The following is a 20,581-nucleotide window of genomic DNA, read 5'->3' as shown; positions in this document are numbered from 1 at the left end:
GTTCAATCATCCCCATCCCAGGGCGCGGGGGAGGTTGGAGAAGCGCTGGATGAACACTGGGGGTAGCCTAGTGCTCTCCTGGGACTCTCGGAGGCGAGGATTCAAGAAAGGTGAGCGCCCCTCCCGCGGGAGACCTGGGGCTCCCTCAGGCCGATCCAGGATTCTCAAGTCCCTCTCGGACAAGGGCCCGGGATTCCCGGGAGGCTCCGGGGAGCGGGCGGGGCCGGAGGCGGGGCGGCGGCAGGAAGCGGCCCGAGCGGTGCTGGAGCCACCAGGGCCGGTCGGCCTCCTGAAGCCGCTGGAGGCCGCATCGGGACCCCTCGGGAGTGGCGCGCCCTGAGTACGCCCAGGACGCTGGAGGTAGAGCGCGTGACGGGGAAAGTCAGGACCAGGGTCCCCGGCGCGCCGGGGAAAGGGGCGTGGGTCGGGGCAAGCTGCGCCCCGCAGGGTCCCTGGGCGTGCAGCGCCCGCAGCGGGCAGGGGCGGGGCCTCCGCGGCGCCCCTCCTCCTCCGGCCTGGGCCCCGCCCTTGCTCCCGAGCCGGGCGGGGGTTCTCCTCCCGCCCCCGCCCCGGACCTAGAGTCGCCCGCTCCCCCCAGGGTGCCATGGCCTCGCGGCTCCTGCACCGGCTGCGGCACGCCCTGGCCAGCGATGGCCCGGGTGAGGCGGCGGCGGCGGGCCCAGAGGCCGAGCAGTTCCCGGAGACCTCCGAGCTGGAGGACGACGACGCCGAGGGCCTGTCCTCCCGTCTCAGCGGCACCCTCAGCTTTACCAGCGCTGAGGACGACGGGGATGACGAGGACCAGGGCGAGGACGACGAGGAGGTCGGCCCGGACTCGCCGTCGGCCGGGGACAGAACCTCGGGAGAAGACACAGGCAAGTGTGGGAGACGAGGCGAGAGACGGGAACGCCGGGGTTAGGTTAGGTTAGGCCGCCATCCCAGCCCCGGTCCCAAGAGCATCTTGAGCCTCCGAGTTGATCCACCTGACACGCTGACACTTCTTTAAGCGCCTGTCTCTTGGCAGTGTGACCTTGAGAGAGTCACAGCACCCCTTTGATCCAAGATTTCCCTTATGTCAAATGAGAGAAATCACTTCCATCTCAGGGTTTTTAAGCGTATTAAATGCACAGGACCTGGATACAAATGGCAATGATGTGCCAGCGATGTCTGCGGCGGGTGGAGATATTTACTACCCACTGTCAGTCAGGAATGGTGTTTGGTACCAGGTGCCTCTCTGACCCTCAGTTCTCAAATCTGCAAAAATGGGGAATAAAGCCTACTTCACTTTGGATGAGTGAAGTCATGGCATGCGGTTTATGTTGACCCTAGGCCCCTTGATATGACTGGTCATGTTCTTGTGCAGAACGGAGCCCCCCACCTGATGGGCAACGAGGCAGTCAACTCCTAACCCGGCAGCTACAGGACTTCTGGAAGAAATCTCGGAACACCCTGGTACCCCAGCGGCTGCTCTTTGAGGTGACCAGCGCTAACGTTGTCAAAGACCCACCCTCCAAGTACGTGGTGAGTGAGGTTCCAGGAATACCTGGGCTGTGAGTCTTATCAGTCTGGCCAAGAGAAAGCAGGGAAGACTCGAACTTGATGGAAGTTCTGGCTGTGTAGTTATACATGGCTGCCCTATTTTACAGATGGGAAAACTGAGGCCAGAAAGGGGATGAGACTTGAGCAAGTCCTCAGGCAAATGACTTAGTTTCTCTGAGACTGAGTAAAGTGGGAGACTAAGGACCTGCCTCCTGTCCCAGTTTTGGGACTAAAAGAATTAGTATGTGTGCTTTCTCCTTTCCACAGGGTTTTTGCAATTGTAGCAAGATACAGACTTGAGAGCTAGTTATACAGGTTAGTGGTTAAGGAAATGTGCTTTGGACCCAGATCAGCCTAGAGTCACAACTCACTTATTGCTACCAGCTATTTGACCTGGGTGTAATTTTGACAACCCCCAGTTTACTCGTTAGAGCAATGGGGATGATGCAGAGGATTCGAGCAGGATTTAAATGAAACAATGCACAAAGAGCCCTCGACATTGTACCTGGCATTATGAGGTGCTCAATAAAGCGGTAGCTATTCAGGTTCCACATCCCCAGTCTGAAAATCTGAAATCTGAAATGCTCTGAAATCTGAAACTTTTTGAGTGTCAACATGATGCCACAAGTTAAATGCCACACCTGACAATCAAAATACAGACAAACTAAAAATACTGTATAAAACCAGACTGAGGGTGTAACTCAGTGATAGAGCGTTTGCCTAGCATGCTCAAGAGACTCTGGGTTCAAGCCCAGCACCACACACACACAAAGTGTAAAACTACCTTTAGGCTATGTGTATAAGGTACATGTGATCTGTAAGTAAATTTTGAATTTAGATTTATGTACTATCCCCAAGATACCTCATTACGTATATAGCAAGATTCCAAAATCCAAAATCTGAAACTCTTCTGGACCCAAGCATTTTGAATCATGTCTAACTATTTAACTGGATTGGAAATGCAGGCATCTAGGGCCTGCTGTGGCCCCCTCATAACTCAAGTGAATCAATTCTTCAGCACCCACACCATGTGGAATAATCCTACCGTTCTACATGGAATCCTATGTGGAATGGTCCTTAGGGGCTAGACTTGGGGGGTCTGGTAGGGGTTAGGGTGAAGAGTAGCTGCAGGGGGGCCTTGGGATCTGTTTTCCTTGCTGTGGAGGAGAGAAACTGACATGGAGAATGAGGTCTGCCAGATTCTGCTCCCTGTGGAGCCTGACACCCAGCTGCGCTGGCCCTTCCTGACTGCGTGGCTCCCTGCTTCTCACTCCCTCTTCACTACCCTCCTGCACCTCTGACTCAGCAGGAAGGGGGCCCAGAGCCCTGGCCCACATTTGGGCCTCTCCACCCATCTCTGTTGCTCTTAGTAACAAAGGCCACACCCATGGGGTGGCTGTTCCAATTTGAGCAGGGATTGACTCTGATGATCCAGCCTTTTTGTGTGTGCACACTGGTGACTGAACCCAGGTCTTCCTGCATGCTGAGAATGTGCTCTACCGCTGAGCTACCCCACTGCCCCTGATGATCTAATCTTAAGTGGCAAAGGTCCCAGAACTCTGGGGTGAGCAAGGGGTCATACACAGGGAAGGGACACCAAAGATCAGACATCAAGGAGCAGCTCAGAGGTAGGAAGGAATGGAGGTGACTCTGGGTACCCATATGGGAAAAAAATAGCAGGATGGCCAACTATTTTGTCCTGGCCTGCGGAGAAGCAAGTCACTTCCTCTGTTCAGTGGGCACCCTGAGTTTCCATATAACCTGTGGGGAGGGTGACAAGCACAGGTTTTGGAATCCTGTCAACCTGGGTTGAATGTCAGCTAGGCCATTTGCCAGCTGTGGTACCTGGGTAAGTCTTTGAGGCCTTTACCTCCTCTTTGAGCCTGCTTCTTTGCTGACAGAGATAAGGACACCTTTCTTGGAATGCGGTTGTGATTAAATGAAATCATAGAAGGAAAAGTGCTTGGTATAGTACAAGGCCCGGGGTAAGTGTTCAGTTAATGGAACTACTATCATTATTTCCTGTGTTGGTGGGACATTATAAGGATTACATAAAATAATGAGTATTTTAAGCCAGCTGGGTGTGGTGGTACATGCCTAAAATCCAAGTGACTCAGGAGGCTAAAGCAGGAAGATTACAAGTTTGAGGCTAGTCTTAGTAACTTACCTGTCTCAAAAGACCAAAAAGGGTTGGGGGTGTGTTCAGTGATAAAATTCCCCTGGGTGCAATCCCCAGTACCTAAATAAATAAAATAAAAAGTACACTGAGAGGGTTGGGGTTGTGGCTCAGTAATGGAGTGCTTGCCTAGCATGTGCAAGGCACTGGGTTTAGTCCTCAGCACGTTATATAAATAAATAAAATAAAGGTCCATTGACAACTAAAAAGATAGTTTTTTTAAAAAGTACACTGTGAATTTTCAAGAAAATATAGTAAGCAAAGCTAACTGACCAGTGGTGGCTAGAATATTGGCAGTTTCACAGAATAAATTCAAAAGAAAAAACTGGGTTTGGTGTTAGTATTCCTGCATTAATCCCATTAGTCTCAGTTAGTCCATCTTCAGGTTCTCCGGGCTGGGGGGAAGCTTAGTGACCACCTTGTTCAGAGTCTCCCAAGCCTCCGTCATTCCGGTGCCACATTCGCCATTCTTGTCCCAGGTAAATTGCTCCTAGCACCATTTTTGCTTAACGTTTTTCTTTAAATGAACATGTTTTCATAAAATAAGTTTAAAATCCAACCTTACAGCACTTACTCTATGTGAAAAGTTTAATTTGCCATAAAGAGAAGCTAACCATAAAAGTAGTGAAAATGGAACCACAGCATTCAATCCTCCCACGTGCTGTTGCCTGAAAAAGGCCCTGACCTGAGAATTGCCTTTTTTCTTTTTAATATATTTTTTCTAGTTGTAGGTGGACGCAATACCTTCATTTCATTTTTATGTGATGCTAAGGATCAAACCCAGGGCCTCACACATGCTAGCGAGCACACTACCACTGAGCCACAATCCCAACCCGAGAATCGCCTTTTAAAAACCAAACTGAAGCCTGGCACGGTAATCCCAGGGACTTAGGAGGCTGAGGCAGGAGGATCAGAAGTTCAAGCTGAAGCCTCAGCAATTTAGGAAGAACCTTAGTAACTTAGTGAGACCGTATCTCAAAATAAAAAGGGCTGAGGACTTAGCTCAGTAGTAAAGCACCCCTGGGTTCAATTCCTAGTACCAAAAACGAATAAACAAACATATAAAAAGGGCTGGGGATGTAGCTCAGTGAGTTCAATGCCCAGTTACCACCCCACACCAAAAAAACCCTCATGTACTAACACTTGCACTTGTACCTGACCCAGCACTTCATTCATTAGAGACCAAGGTAGACCCAGAGGTTGATTGCCTTGCCTGTGGTCACAGAGGGAGGAAGGGAGGCTGAGCTGGGATCAGCACTTGAGTCTTGGTCGGGTAAACTCCTGGCCCACTGCTCTTAGAGAAGTCTGAGGCCCTATCCTCCCTCCGCTTTGGAACAGCCTCACAGCCCTGTGAGTGGGAGGCGCTGTGTGCACAGTGCAGTACTGCTCTCATCTGCGCCTTAAGTTGGCTCAGGCCCAAGAGATTGGCCTGGGTTTCAACTCACCCCTGGTTTTCCAGCCGGCCATCAGAACTAACTGTCTATGGGAAGAGGGAACTTCCCAGAACGGGGGGTAGGGGCAGCAACCCCAAGCACTGAAGCTCATCTCTGTCTTTCTTTCCCTGTGCTGCCTTGGGCCTGGGTCATTTCAGACAAGCCTCAGGTAAGATGGGAGTGGGCTTCCTAGCCACTGCCCTACCCTCCTGGGCCCAGTCCCAGAGGAAGGGAAGAAGAGGTGGGGGAGCAGAGCTGGGGTGGGAGTAGGGAGGGAAGAGGCCTGTGGGCAGTTGGCACCTGCCCTGACCCCTGCCCTTCCTGCAGCTCTACACCCTCGCCGTGATGGGTCCAGGGCCACCAGATCGCCAGCCAGCCCAGATCTCTCGTCGCTACTCAGACTTTGAGCGGCTGCACCGAAATCTGCAGCGACATTTCCGGGGCCCTATGGCTGCCATCTCCTTTCCCCGTAAGCGCCTACGCCGGAATTTTACCGCAGAGACGATTGCCCGCCGTAGCAGAGCCTTTGAACAGTTTTTGGGCCACCTGCAGGCGGTGCCTGAGCTACGCCATGCCCCAGACCTGCAGGACTTCTTTGTGCTGCCAGAGCTGCAGCGGGCACAGAGCCTCACCTGTACTGGCCTCTATCGCGAGGCCCTGGCACTCTGGGCCAATGCCTGGCAGCTGCAGACCCAGCTGGATGCCCCCTCTGGCCCAGACCGTCCTCTGCTGACCCTGGCTGGGCTGGCTGTGTGCCACCAGGAGCTGGAGGACCCTGTGGAGGCCCGGGCCTGCTGTGAGAAGGCCCTGCAGCTGTTGGGAGACAAGAGCCTCCATACTCTTCTGGCACCCTTTCTAGAGGCCCATGTCCGACTCTCCTGGCGCCTGGGCCTGGACAAACGCCACTCAGAGGCCCGGCTCCAGGCCCTGCAGGAGGCAGGCCTTACCCCCACGCCACCCCCGAGTCTCAAAGAATTGCTCATCAAGGAGGTGCTGGGCTAGCCCTGTCTAGTCTTAAAGCCACTGTGGGGAGAGGGGCTGCCCCAACATTTGCAGGGTGGGAGACTGAAGAGGAGGACATGGAAAGCAGCTAGAAGGCTGCAGGGGATACGGGAGCCCCTAGGAGCTCCACAGACAATTTGCAGTGGACAGAAGAAATTTTGTTGTTGAGCTGGGCTCAGGAGCTTTGGCTGGGGTTGGCACCCAGGGAATGGTACAAGGAGCAAGTCTGACACAGCCCCTCCAGCTTATTCACAGCCCGGACCCCCAGGTCAGGATGAACGTGCCCTTTTCCATGGGCCTCCAAACCAGCAAGTCAGCCTGGCTGAAGTCTGCAGTTGACAGCCAGAGGAAGGGCTGTAGTTCTGGCCCAGGGAAATTAAAGGCCAGCCGCTCCAGTGGTGTCAGTCTCTTTATTAAGTGTGAGGGGCAGAAGGTCCAGCCCTCCACAGAGCCCCACCTCAAAAATGGTGGTAGAAGGGAGGTCCTTGAAGACCCAGTCAAGCTGGTACCTCTGGCTACAGCTTGCTCTCGGGGACTCGGGGCTTTACTCGGATCACGCCTTCCTGGGCACAGGACACAGCCAGGACCCCATCCCGACGCCACAGCCGCCCGTGGACCAGCCCCCGAGAGCCACCTGTGGGTGAGGAGACCGGTGAGAACAGCCTTCTTTGCTCCAGCACAGCCAAATGTACTTCTTGCAAAGCGTCTGGGCCGGGCAAGGCTGCCCCACACAAGGGAGGCCCAATGTTGTGGCTGCTCTGAGGGCTCCTTTCTGAGCCTATTATGGGCAATCACTGGGGTTCTCCTCCAACAGGAGCCCCACCTGACATCAAAAACACTTTCACATGTCCCTGCACTTCTGCAAAAAGATCACTGAGGGAGGAACCCTGAGAAGTCTCCAATAGCTTGGCCAAGCAGATGCTGCACCCATGGCCACTGTGTTAGGAAACCTGTTAGTTCCTTTTATAATAAACCATGCAAAGTCCTCCAGACTGGAAGTTCATGAGAAACACCAGCACTGCTACCACCAAAGGGAAGATGCTTAGGGGAGATGACCTGAGACCAGGAGGTCTGGCCTCCACCCCCTCACTACCTAGAGGCTTTCTCCTTGCTAGCTTTGGGCCCGAGTTCATGTTCATGAATGAGAACTGCTGAGTTCACAGTAGAGAAATGAAATCCCCTTCATTTGTTCCATTTTCCTAACAATGACACTAAAGTCCAAAGAGGCTCGAGAACTTGGCCCCAGGAGCAAGTTAATCCTGAATCCAGGTGTCCTAACGTCAATGTTGTATATTTCTTTTCTTTTTCTCTTTTTGCAGTGGTGGGGATTGAACTCAGAGTCTCAGGCATGTCAGGCAAGTGCTCTACCACTGAGCCACATCCCCAGCCCCCAAGGTGGTTAACCACTAAGATGCCACTGGTACTTGAGAGAACCCCTCTCCTGAGTGTATAGAGTTCCTTAAGTTTTGCCCCTGTTTATAAAGCAGAGCTTTTCTTCATTTGAAATGTATTTCACTGGAAAGGAAGCCACGGTTCTGAAGCCCCCAACCACAAATCAGCAGAATCACTTAGAAAGCTTATTAAAAATTCAGTTTCCTGGAACTCATCTAAGACCTGCTGAGTTCAAATCTTGGTAGAATTAGAATCTATTTTTAAAAAGCTTCCCCTCAAGTAGCAATCTGAGGGATTACCAGGTTTAGACTCCACTGAAATGTGTAGGAAAATCTGTTTAGATGGGGAAACAGATTCACAGAAGAGACATGATTTATCCAAGTCCATACAGAGAACATGAAATGGTTTGGGGACTAGAACTGAGTCTCTGGGATAAAGTGAATCATATGCCCAGCATGTTACAGTAAGAGTGAGCTGACACTTGCTCACTCTGCTGTTTTGAAGATGGGTATGCCCAAGCCTGGAGGGGCAGGAGGGGAAGTGACCTGTGCAGTATCCCCCTGGCATTGGGTAGGACACAGCATCACCCAAGAGAGCAGGATCCCTACCCACCCCAAAGTTGGTGCCCTTGTCCCACGTGGCCCCACACTCACCAGCCCAGGGACTCTCGCACTCATAGAGCATCCAGTGGTCGGCTCGGAAGGGGGCATGGAACCACATAGAGTGGTCCAGTGAGACCATGAAGTGCACTTTATGTTTCCACTGGTGGGGCAGCAGTGCCGTGCCCAGGAAAGCATAGTCTGAGATATAAGCAGCCACGCAGCAGTGCATCTTGATGTCGCCCTCCCCTGCAACAGGTTCCAGCCCCATCAGCCCTGGGCTCCTGGGCTTTACAGCTCAGGACCTGCAGGGAGCTGGGGGAAAAGGGGACTGCCTCGCACAGATGTGTAAACCAGTCATTGCACCTGGCCCATGGTACATGTATGCGTCGTGAAAGGACAAAGGAGGTGGGAATGGAGGAGGGTGGGGACCAGTGAGGACTAAAATCGGCCTTCCCAAGCCTCCCACTCTGAATCCTGGAAGGGACATCTTCCAGAGTGCACAAAGGCACCTTATGGTTAGCAGATCTGTAAGAATCTCAGAAAGTTGTCTTGCCTTCCCCAGAAAGGGCCTACATTGAAATTCCAATGATATCCCCATTCTCCCCATGCAAAGGACTCTGGTGAGAAGCTGAGTCAAGTTCCCCCATCATGCAGATAAGGAAACCAGCCCAGAGACGGGAAGTAACATACCCAAGGCCACACAGGGCAAATAAATGGCAGGCCTAGACCCCTGGAGAGTATTTTCCTCCAATCCATGGGTCCTCTTACCAATATAGCCCCGGGCTCGCACCCAGAACATCTGTTTGGGTTCCATTCTCTGCAGCTGGCTCAGGGTGGGTGGATTTACCAGCTTGATCTCAATGGGCACCTCCTGGGCAGCAATTCGGTTCAGCCCCACTCGGTACTTCTCTTTGAGGTCAGGGTCCCTGAAAGTAAAGGGAAGAGGGACAGGAAGACCCAAGGAGAGTGGGAGCTCCTCATCTATGCTGCCTCTTCTGATACCCCTCATGCTTCCAACAGGAACTCCAAACTGATCCCCAAGGGCTCCCTTCCTTAAGTGGTAGGCTGGGGCTGGGGAGATAGCTCAGCTGGTAGAATGCTTGCCTTGCAAGCACAAGTCCCTGGGTTCGCTCCCCAGCACCGCAAAAAAAAAAAAAAAAAAAAAAAAAAAAAAGTGGTAGGCTGGATCCCTTCCCTGCAACTTAAGAGCCATGTGGCCGTGTGCCAGTTAGTAATCTCTCTGAGCCTATCTCCTTATCTGCGAATGTGAATGGTAGTTAACCTTTCATAGTGAATGCTGGGAAAGAAAAAAATGAGATGATGCATCTAAAACCAGCACATCACTGTAGCAAGGCCACACCCTTCGAGACAGAATTCCAAGCAGTGCACATACAACTCATTCCTCACAATAACCTCCTGAGACAGTACCACATTCACCCCTATTTGATAAATGAATAAGCACAGAGAACCCACATAACTCGCTCAGAGTGGAGAGGGCAGGATCTGAACTCAAGCAGCCTGACTCCACAGCCCATATGCTTAACCAGTATTCTAAACATTCAAGAAACAAGCTGCCTGACTTAACCCAGTCACCTAACCCTGAACAGCAGAAAGCCTCATGTTCCTTGGGGGAGACGCCCATTTCCAGGGACATCACTTCAGCACAGCAACAACTGCCATCAGTGCTCCTCACAGGCTTGCCATGCTTACCTGTCCTCTGGGCGCTCTCCGGCAGAACCTTCAGGGATGACGGAATGTTTGCCTGTGCTGTCCACTCTGATAGCCACTTGCTACAGGTGATTACTGAGTGCTTGAATTTGGCTATTATAACTGAGGAACAGACTTGTCACTTCCATCTTAGTTGATTTAATATAGCCACACGTGGCTAGTGGCTACCTTACTGAAGAGTATGACTCTAAATTCAGGGACCTTTAACAATGTCTTCCTTTATTCAGCAAACATTTGTTGAGTTCCAACCACACACCAGGTCTCAGGTTTACTCCTTTCTAATACGAGAGGTATAAACACAATTTATCACTCCTGACATACCTTATGTCTTGTACCTTATTTAATCTTCACAGCAGTCGCATGAGGTAGGGATTGTGATTAGCAACATTTTATAACTGAGGGTACAGGCCCAGAGTGAGCAAACAGCTTGCCCAAAGTCACAGCTACTAGGGACAGAGTCTAGATGTGAATTCTGGCCATTAGGCTCCCGAGCCCCAATCCATCCCACACCTGCTACAAGACAGAGGAGCTCTCCCCTGTCATGCGGCTGGGAAGCAGGTGGCACAAAAATGACCATTCTCATTTTTTAGATGAAGAAGTTAGGGCCTCTGTTCCCATAGTAAGTGAGAATCAACAGGCACAGCCCTGGCCAGAATCCATGTGTCCTGTGTCTGGACCCAGAGTTCTTTCCATGCACCAGCCTTTTTCAAACTTTACTGACTATGCTCCAAATGAGAAATATACTTTACCAGGTGAATAGTCAAAATATATAACATGCACTAAAGCAAAGGTAGTGACCAAGGAGTGAGCCATAGCTCTGCACCAGGGCAGTAGAGGACACTCCCATTACCAGGCACTAACCCCAGAGCTGCTGAATCAAGCCCCTAAAGGGGAAGAGAGACCACTTGGGGGACTGGGGAAGTGGTTATTTACCAAGTGGTGAAGTAGTTCAATGTTTTAACAACCAGGGCCTGCACTCACTGAGAGGAGGCTCCGGGTTTTATATCATGACCCAACACACACAGGCTCATCTGCTCACACAAACCAGAAACACAAACAATGGGAAGTGTCACATAAGGATTCTTCCCCTCATTACATACATTACACTCCAATATCTTTTAGGTTGGTTGGTTGGTTGGTTTTGGTACTAGGAATTGAACCCATTAAGCTTTACCACCGAACTACATTCCCAGTTCTTCTTTTTATTTTGAGACAGGGTCTTGCTAAGTTGCTGAGGCTGGCCTTGAACTTATGATCCTCTTGCCTCAGTCACCCTAGTTGCTGTGTGAGTCACCATGCCTGGCTCTAGTTTAATAATAATAAAAATAATTATGTGTGTGTGTGTGTGTGTGTGTGTGTGTGTGTGTGAAGAGAGAGAGAAAGAGGGAGAGAGAGGAGGAGTTGGCTTTGGCACTGGGAATTCAATCTGCATGCTAGGCATGCACTCTAGCAGCTGAGCAACACCCCAGTCCCTCTAGTTTTTATGTTTAAATGCATGGTCAGGACTCACTAAAGGACCTCATGACCCACTAACAGGTGCAACCAGTTTGAAAACACTTCCCTGAGTCTCCAGGTCTCCCACCTTAAATACTGGTCAATGAGGGCCTGGTGGTCAAGCAGCTCCTCTGGTGGCGGCACAGCGGGCATGGAGAACTGGTGCTGCACAGGGCTGGGCTGGGTCTGCTGGAAGGAGGCCTGGAAGATGAAGATGGGCTTGCCATGCTGCACAGCCTTCACAGAGCGCACCGAGAAGCTTGACCCCGTTCGTGTCCGCTCCACTTGGTACAGCACGGGCACCTTTGGATCTCCTACAGAGGGCACAAAGGACACAAGTAAGCCCCGAGTAAGCTCTGAGTCTTGTCATGGTCCCAAGACAGTCACCTCTGTTCTGTTTGTCATCCATTCTATTCTTCTTGGAAGCTACTGATTCAGGCCCTGTCATCAGGCTGCTCCCTGTGCAGGGGGCGCTCCTCCCTACCAACAGCACAGAACACAGGGACTGCTGGATTTCCTGCTTTCGGATATTGGCTTTGCCACTCCCCAGTTCTGTGACCCTGGAAAAGCCATTTAACTTCTCTGCGCAATATAATCATTTGTAAAATGGGGATCATCATAGTACTCATACCTCAGATTTTAATAAGAATTAAGTGAGTTAATAGTTGTAAAACGTTCAGAATAATATCTGGCGCACGGTAAATGCTCTTTAAGTGTTTGTTAAATAAATACTTCCAGCTTTTGTCTTGACACATCCTTGCCTAGAATCTTGTCATGAGTCTTAAACCATTCTTCTAGATTTCAGGTCAAGAAACCTGACCTGTTGCTTATTTTTCTGGTTTTCTTTTGTGTTGGGGGGAGTGAGTTGAGGATCCACCCAGGGTCTAGTATATGCTGGCAAGCACCCTATCATTAAGCTACACCCATGAGCTCCCCACCTCCCCATTTTACTTATTTATTGGAACAGGGGATTGAACCCAGGGGCACTTAACCACTGAGCCACATCCCTCACCGCCCCTTTTTGTATTTTATTTAGAGGCAGGGTCTCGCTGACTTGCTTAGGGCCTCACTAACTTGTTTATGGCTTCGCTAAGTTGCTGAGGCTGGCTTTGAACTGGCAATCCTCCTGCCTCAGCCTCCCCAGCCACTAGGATTACAGATGTGCACCACTATCCCCATTTTTATTTTGAGACTAACTTGACCAGGCTGGTCTTGAATTTGTAATCATCCTTCTTCACACTCCCAAGTAGCTGTGATTACCAGCGTGTGCCACCAAGCCCAGCTCTTTTCTTTTTGAGAAGGAGCAAAGGCTATTTATTCAGGGCATGATACAGCAGTAAGTCAGCCACCATCACTTGCTTTCAGCAGAAACTCAAAGGAAGGCAGAGGAGTGGGGAAACTCTAAAGTGAAAAAAAGGAAACATGTTGGGTGTGCCCTGATTGGAGGCTGTTGGTATGGGGAAGCTGTATGTGGGCAAATTAGAAGTGGAACATTTCATGTTTTTGGTTAGGGGTGCATATTTGGCTTTCTCCAGTTGATCCCAAGTTGGGAAACAGGTAAAAATTAGGGAAGCTGTCACTTATTCATCAAGTCTTGGCTGTTTGGTGCTGATATTTGCTTTCTGGTCTGGTCACTAGAGTGGTCTGTCTTCCTCCAGGTCCGACTAGCAGACAGTAGGTTAGCTTCTTGGTTTTTTTGTTTGTTTGTTTGGTTGGTTGGTTGGTTTGGTTTGGTGCTGGGGATAGAACCCAGAGGTGCTTTACCACTGAGCCACATACCTAGCCCTTTTTTCTTTCGAGACAGGTCTCATTAAGTTGCTTAGGGCCTTGCTACATTGCTGAGCGTGGCCTCAAACTGGGGATTCTCCTGTCTCGGCCTCCTGAGTCACTGGGATTATAGGCGTGAGTTACCATGCCTGGCAGTAGGTTGATTTCTTACACTGGTTGCTGCTTCTTGTGGATCAGAAATCCGAGTTCTATTTTGTATAAGATCTGGCCATTGTTTGTATATTCAGTCTCACTCAGGAAAGACCTGTTGTCAGTCCGTTATACCATCCCTCATGTAAATGGAAGTCACTTGGTCCTTCTCCTGATGTCTGTGCTTCAATGCAGAGTGGAAGACACTGGCTTAAGGAGAAATTTTAGGGACAGACTGCCACCCTACTCTCTGTAAAGTCCCTCACTTTCTCTGAGTCAAGCTTACCTTGGGGAATGCTGATGTGTGGGTCAGCAGACATCTTGGGAAGCTTTTCAACTTCCAGATGAAAGAGGCAGATCTGAGCAGTTTGCCTTCTGCACCCCAGTCTGACGCCAAATCAACCAGGCATTGGGGCTCACTCAACAGTAAGAAATATCACTGAAGCCTGCCTGGTTCGCCTGGCTATCAGGCATTGCCATGGGGGCACTTTTTTTTTGTACCAGGAATTGAATCAGGGGTGCCTAATCACTGAGTACCCAGCCCTTTTTGTTTGTTTTGGAGGTACTGGAGATTGAACTCAGGGGCACTCAACCACTGAACTACATTCTCAGCTCTGTTTTGTATTTTATTTAGAGACAGGGTCTCACTGAGTTGCTTAGCGCCTCACTTTTGCTGAGGCTGGTTTTGAACTCCCGATCCTCCTGCCTCAGCCTACCAAGCTGCTGGGATTACAGGTATGTGCCACCCACACAGGGGTGCTTTTATCAGAATAGTAGCTCCTCAATATCAAAGGCCTTTGAGGAATGTTTACCAAGAGTCCAGATGCTAGATAGAGATCCATGTGCAATCTGACTGCAGGGACTGGGAAGGAAGTCCCCTCTGCCTACCACTGCACCCTGGGGTGCAGCTAAAATGCACATTCCCTTAGGAGGATCACAGAACTTTCAGCACTGTGACTGATCTTTCAGTATGAATTCCAGGCCTAATCTTGGACATTCCTATTGGACCAGAGCAGATAGATCATGGAGCATACAGAAGAAAGGAAGGCAATGGTTATGGACTAAGTGGGACATGCCAGGCAGCATTAGGTAAGAGGCTGTTTGTGTGTTGGTCTCACAGTGGCGATGCAAAGTGGGTCTTATCCCCATTGAATAGAAAAGGAAACAAATGCTTTAAAATACAAATTTCTGAAATACAGTAATATTCATTTGTTTACCTATTGTCTATAGTTGCTTTCAACCACAGAACCCAAAATATTTACCAGCTGGCCCTTTTTAGAATATTTATTGACTCCTGCTCTGGATTCCCCAAGGTCTAAGTTTATACTAAGTCAAATGACCGCTGTACATTATTTTACCTCTGTAGAGAAAAACTAAATAAAACAAAACCCAAATGATTAACATGCTTTTAGAAAAAGAATTGCTATGATAAATGATCAAGAGACCCCAGCCTTGGGGCTGCAAATTAGTGCAGCCACTCTGGAAAGCAGTGTGGAGACTCCTTAGAAAACTAGGAATGGAACCACCATTTGACCCAGCTATCCCACTCCTTGGCCTATACCCAAAGGACTTAAAATCAGCATATTACAGAGATACAGCCACATCAATGTTCATAGCTGCTCAGTTCACAATAGCCAGATTGTGAAACCAACCTAGATGTCCTTCAACTGATGAATGGATAAAGAAAATGTGGTATATATATATACAATGGAATATTACTCAGCCATAAAGAATGATAAAATTATGGCATTTGCAGGCAAATGGATGAAACTGGAGAATATCATGCTAAGTGAGATAAGCCAATCTCAAAAAACCAATGGACGAATGATATCGCTAATAAGTGGATGATGACACATAATGGGGGGTGGGAGGGGTTAGTGTTAGGGTTAGAGTTAGGGTTAGGGAGGGGGCAAGAATGGAGGAAGGAAGGACTGTATAGAGGGAAAAGAGGGGTGGGAGGGGTGGGGGGGAAGGGAAAAAAATAACAGAATGAATCAAACAACATTACCCCATGTAAATTTATGATTACACAAATGGTATGCCTTTATGCCATGTACAAACAGAGAAACATCATGTATCCCATTTGTTTACAATAAAAAAAAAAAATCAAAAAAAAAAAAAAAAAAGAGAGACCCCAGCCTGCCATCCTTTATTTAAAAATATAACTGAAGCCAGATGCAGTAGCTCATGCCTATAATCCCAGCAGCTACGGCAGGAGGATCACGAGTTCAAAGCCAGCCTCAACAAAAGTGAGGTACTAAGCAACTCAGTGCAACCCCATCTCTAAATAAAATATAAAATAGGGCTAGGGATGTGGTTCAGTAGTCAAGTACTCCTGAGTTCAATCTCCTGTACCCTCCCCCCTAAAAAACCATTGAAACATTAAAAAAATCTTTTTTAATTGTAGATATACAACGATACCATTGTTTTATTTTTAGCTATTTTTATGTGGTGCTGAGGATTGAACCTCTACAACCCCCACCCCTTGAAACACTGATTATATTTGACATATCCAGTAGAGGGGTCACATCATAAACTGATAAGAAAGCGTCCCTTTTTGTCTTGCAGCCAGGAAACTCAAAACTAAATGTTATGTAAAACTGTAACAATAAGCCTTAGCCCTAGCCTGGTTTTTTGTTTGTTTGAGTGTTTGGTTTTTTGTTGTTGTTGTTTGTCTTGGTCTTGGTTTTGGTACTGGCAGTACTGGTAACTGAACCCAGGGGTGCTCTATCAGTGTGCTACCTTCCCAGTACTTACTTTGAGACAAGATCTCACTAACTTGCCCAGACTGGCCTCAAACTTGCAATCCTCCTGCCTCAGCCTCCAGAGTCACTGGAACTACAGGGATGTGCTACCAAGCCCAGTTTCGTGTTTATTTTTAAACAAACACTACGGAAGGTCACTGTTTTGGACTAGGTTCTCATACTGGGCCCCAACAGACCAGACTAAAATTCTAAATGGAGAATATATATTTTTTTTTAAAAAATGAAAAATAACCAAAAGGAAAAAAAATTCTAAATGGAGTTACTCTTGCTGAAGTTCCAAGTTACCAAAAACAAAATTAAGCTGTTCATCTGATTTTCAAAGAAACCAGAAGTAAAAGAGAGCCAGATTTCCCAAACAAGTCAGTTTCAATTTGCATAATGAAGTTCCCTTAATCCACTTACAGAGAAAAGGTAACCTGAGGTTAACCAAAAAGTTATTTTCCTGCCAGGTGTGGTAGCACAGGTCCATCATCCCAGATATTAGGGAAACTGAGGCAGAAAGATCACAAGTTCAAGGCTAACCTCAGCAACTTAGTGAGGCTTTTAGCAACAGGGTGAGATTCTGTCTCAAAATAACTAAAAAGGAGCTGGGTACTGTGTCGCCCACCTGGAATCCCAGCAGCTCAAGAATCTGAAGCAGGAGATCGCAGGTTTCAAAGACAGCCTCAGTACTTAGTGAGGCCCTAAGCAACTCAGTGAGACCCTGTCTCAAAATAAAAAATAAAAAAGGCTGAAGATGTGGCTCAGTGGTTAAGCGTCCCTGGTTCAATCCATGGTGTACACACACACACACACACACACACACCAAAAAAAAAAAAACAAAAACCCAAAAAACTAAAAAAGGGATATAGCTCAGTAAAGTGTCCCTGTGTTCAATCCCCAGTATTAAAAAAAAGAAGAAAAGTCCACCATTTAAATAAGTTATTTTTCTATTGCTATTTCCCTGTTCATACCTTACAAGGAAAGTAACTTTTTTTTTTTTTTTGCACACTGGGGATGGAACCCAGGGCCTTAGACAAGTGCTTTACCACGGAGCTACACCTCCAGCCCCAAGGAAAGTAGCTTTGAAATGACTGATGTGCTTTTTATTCTTTGTGTCTCTTCTTCATCCTTTAAAAAAAAAAAAACTATATATATAGTTGTTGATGGACCTTTTAGTCATTTATTTATCTGCAGTGCTGAGAATCAAACCCAGTGCCTCACACACATTTGAGGCAAGTGCTCTACCACTGAGCCACAACCCCAGCCCCTCTTCAGCCTTTCTAGGTCTATAAAACCAGTCTCTGCTCAGCTCATTGGAGCACTCTTTCAGTTTTATGGAATGAAGTATTGGCTGATTCTAGAATCAAAATAAAAGGCAGGAGGATCACAAGTTCAAGGCCAACTGCAGCAACTTAGTGAGACCCTCTCTCAAAATGAAATATAGAAAGGTCTGTCTGGTAAAATGTGGAAAGAGAAAAAGAAAAAAGAAAAAAAAAAAGGACTGGCAATGTACCTCAGTGGTAAAGCATTCCTGGGTTCAATCCCCAGTTCGGAGACAAGAAAGAAAAGACATTGACTAAAAGGACTAAAGAAGATAATGTACATGGCTGTGCTCTATATCATGCATATTTAAATTACTCCCATAAGTTCATTATCAAGAAATAATGATAGTTATTACTTATGGAAAATTGGCGACATGCCAAGCCCTGCACTAGATATTTACCTGCCATGACTCAGAATTCATCACAGAGAGATTCAGAGAGTTCAAGTATCGCCCACATCCACAAAACAAGTCAGGTATTTCTCTAGGCCAGAAGGATTACAATATAAAAAGGCTGGCACTTCTGGAGCTTACAATCAAATTGAAGTAATTAAATACATATTTACTCACAGCTAGCACAAAGTGAGAACTAGGCTGGGTCTGAGGGAAATATTCAAATACTTTACAGCAATGACTATCTGGGAGGGACAAGCAAGAAAATGAGGGACCAGATAAAAGTGTATACTGTACCACTGAACTACATCCCTGTCCCCTTTTTTTATTTAAGTTTGAGACAGGGTCTCAGAAAATTGCTGAGGCAATCCTCCTGCTTCAGCCTCCCTAGTGGCTGGGATTACAGGCAGGCATGTACCACCATGCTCAGCACATATTGTAAAATTTGACAAAATCTTCTCAGCTGGTGGGTCTATGCTGAAGATAATGGTACTTGAAACTGGGGTAAACTGAGACGGGGAAAGAGGAAAAGTAAGATTTTTGTTGTTGAGCGTTTTTTAGAGAGCATGGATTTTTAATTACTCTCCCTCATTTGACCCCAGAAGGGTAAGCACCTACGGAGGTCATACCACTAAAGTACCTGAGCTCTCATCCCTCCCCCATTTCACAGATGAAATACACCAAGCCTCAGGGGAGGGAGGTAATCTCACTGAAGGTCACATTGCAAATTATTGCAAAACTGAAGTGGCCCTAGATCTCTCTTCTCCACCCTTCTCCAACTCAGGCTGCCTGCTGCCAATCCTCTAGCAAAGGTTAAAAACACTTCTCTGAGATTGTAGCACAGTCTTGGCACCAGATGGTGTATAAAAAACGAAAAACAAAAGACCCCTGGGAGCAGTTAAGCAACAAAGTCTTGTGTCATCAGGAACCAAAGAACAAATACCCAGTGAGTCTCAGAGGGTGTGAGGTTCGAGGTTCTTTCTTGGCCCCAGACCTAGTTCCTCTCTAGGCAAGGGGTTGTTTCTCTCTTCCCCCTCCTCCTTTCCCTTCTCTCCTTTCCCCCATCTCTTACCCTTTCTCTTCAGTCAGCCCCCAAAGCCAGAGAGAAGTGTCTGCTGGATCACCAGGGCTGAGTGGGAGGCAAGACCAGGGTGCCGGGATTTACCTGCCCGAACAAAGTAGCAGTGCAGGGAGTGCACGTGGACGTCTTCACTCACAGACTTGGCGGCAGCCACCAGGGCCTGGCCCACGATCTGACCCCCAAAGAGCCGCTGGGTGGTGGGAACCCAGTAATGCCTTCCTCTGTGGGGAGAGGAGGAAAGTGGGAAAGACTTGAAGGCTGCTCCAAATTCTGTGGGACTCTGATGAGCCTCTAATGCAGGATCTCTTATCCTCATTGGGGTTTAAAGAATCTGCTGAAAGCCATGAACTCTTCCCCCAGGTAAATATCTTCACCACACTGTATAAAATTTCACAGCTTTTATGACCACCCAAATCCTTCTGTGGACTCTAGCTATGGGGAATGAAATGACTCCCTTACTTTACACTAAGAGAATAGGAATCAGAAGTTGAAAGTGATATGGACAGTTTCGAAGAGTTTATCCCAAGCCTGGGCCTTTTGATCTCACATCTAGTGTTTCTTTCAAACCAGGGTAAGGCAGAAGTCTCTCAGGGCCTTGAATGGACCAAAATGAACCCCAAGAGCTGAGCAGGGGGTGGGCTGTATTAAGGTCTGCCACTTACACCCCCAAATGCAACAGCCTATTTCTTCCAATATCTAGATTCAGAACTAGGATCTGAAGGGCCCTCAGAGGCATCAAGTCTATGTCTCTCAGGCTGTAAAATTTTATACAGACAAGGATACTGTGATCTGGCCCCAGAAGTGAAAAGGCCTGGCTGGGCCCTAGAAGTAAAAAGATTTATTCAGTGTAGGAGGCCCATGGCTTGTGGAGGCTAAAGCCTCCCCCTATCCAGCCTGAGTTTATCGTTTTCCATAAACAGCACTGCAAATAAAGTGTCCCCCCCCCCCCCCCCGCAACAAGTGAATTATAATTCCTTAAGTGGGAAGGAAGGGAGATCGAAGACAGCTTCCAATAAAGCCAGTGGGAGCTTTGGTGGTCAAAGCTGTTATAAAAGTGATGCTGGGAAGGAAACTCAGGCCTCAAAATGAGTAATGAGCTACCAGACCCCAGCAAATGGTGCTGGGGATGGGGTATGTGAAAGGAAAAGAGTAGCGAGTTCGCAGGGAGCTGTGTATAGGTTTTAGGCCTGATCAGCTGTGTGCCCTTGGGCGAATCACTGCCCACTCTGGATTGGCTCGTCCAGTGGAGGGTCTGGGCAGGCGGGCGAATAGGGTGTCTCAGTCCCCATTTTATGTGCCCAGACCACCAAGACCTCCTAGTTGTCAGCGAGGCCAGCTGTCAGGGACAAGTTCTCTCCTAACGGCAGATCTCGGACCTCGCACAAAGCCCGTTCTATTCCCGGAGCTGGGGGCCATGCGGTGGCGACAGTTGAGATCAGGAGTCTCGGTCCTAAAGGAGGGATGCGGAGCAGGTGCGGCCAGCTACCTGAAGAGATCCTCGTCCAGCGGCTCGAGGCTGAGCACGCTGGTGACCAGGACGCTACGGAGGTCCCCAGAGGGATCGCCGCTGTCGCCACTGCCCTGCCCATCATCCAGGACCTGCGGGGACGACATCTTGTTTCCTTGCCGCGGGCCGGGACACTACTCTGGGCAGGACACACGGAGACCTACATAGGATCCCGGCGCTTCCGGCAGATTGCTTTCGCTACCGGAAGTCCCCGGCAGAGTCCTGTGATTGAGTGCAGGCTATGATTGG

The 20,581-nt window shown here is 48.6% G+C and overlaps 2 protein-coding genes across 2 annotated transcripts; one reads left to right on the top strand and one right to left on the bottom strand.

Annotated features, from left to right (window-relative positions):
- Positions 1-229: 229 nt before the first annotated feature.
- Snx21 (sorting nexin family member 21) lies at positions 230-7,135 on the top strand. The gene is made up of 4 exons (XM_047538412.1): positions 230-360; positions 599-875; positions 1,364-1,521; positions 5,476-7,135. Exons 2-4 carry the CDS (start codon positions 605-607, stop codon positions 6,148-6,150), a joined length of 1,104 nt encoding a protein of 367 aa, XP_047394368.1. The 5' UTR covers positions 230-360; positions 599-604; the 3' UTR covers positions 6,151-7,135.
- Acot8 (acyl-CoA thioesterase 8) lies at positions 6,529-20,518 on the bottom strand. The gene is made up of 6 exons (XM_047538411.1): positions 20,312-20,518; positions 18,910-19,046; positions 11,455-11,680; positions 8,913-9,070; positions 8,196-8,390; positions 6,529-6,784 (listed from the first exon to the last, which is right to left on the bottom strand). The coding sequence occupies exons 1-6, from the start codon at positions 20,437-20,439 to the stop codon at positions 6,666-6,668; spliced, it is 963 nt and encodes a 320-aa protein (XP_047394367.1). The 5' UTR covers positions 20,440-20,518; the 3' UTR covers positions 6,529-6,665.
- Positions 20,519-20,581: the final 63 nt, after the last annotated feature.

Source organism: Sciurus carolinensis, chromosome 2, assembly GCF_902686445.1.
Source record: "Sciurus carolinensis chromosome 2, mSciCar1.2, whole genome shotgun sequence".
Classification (NCBI taxonomy): domain Eukaryota; kingdom Metazoa; phylum Chordata; class Mammalia; order Rodentia; family Sciuridae; genus Sciurus; species Sciurus carolinensis.
This window is presented reverse-complemented; position numbering and strand designations above follow the sequence as displayed.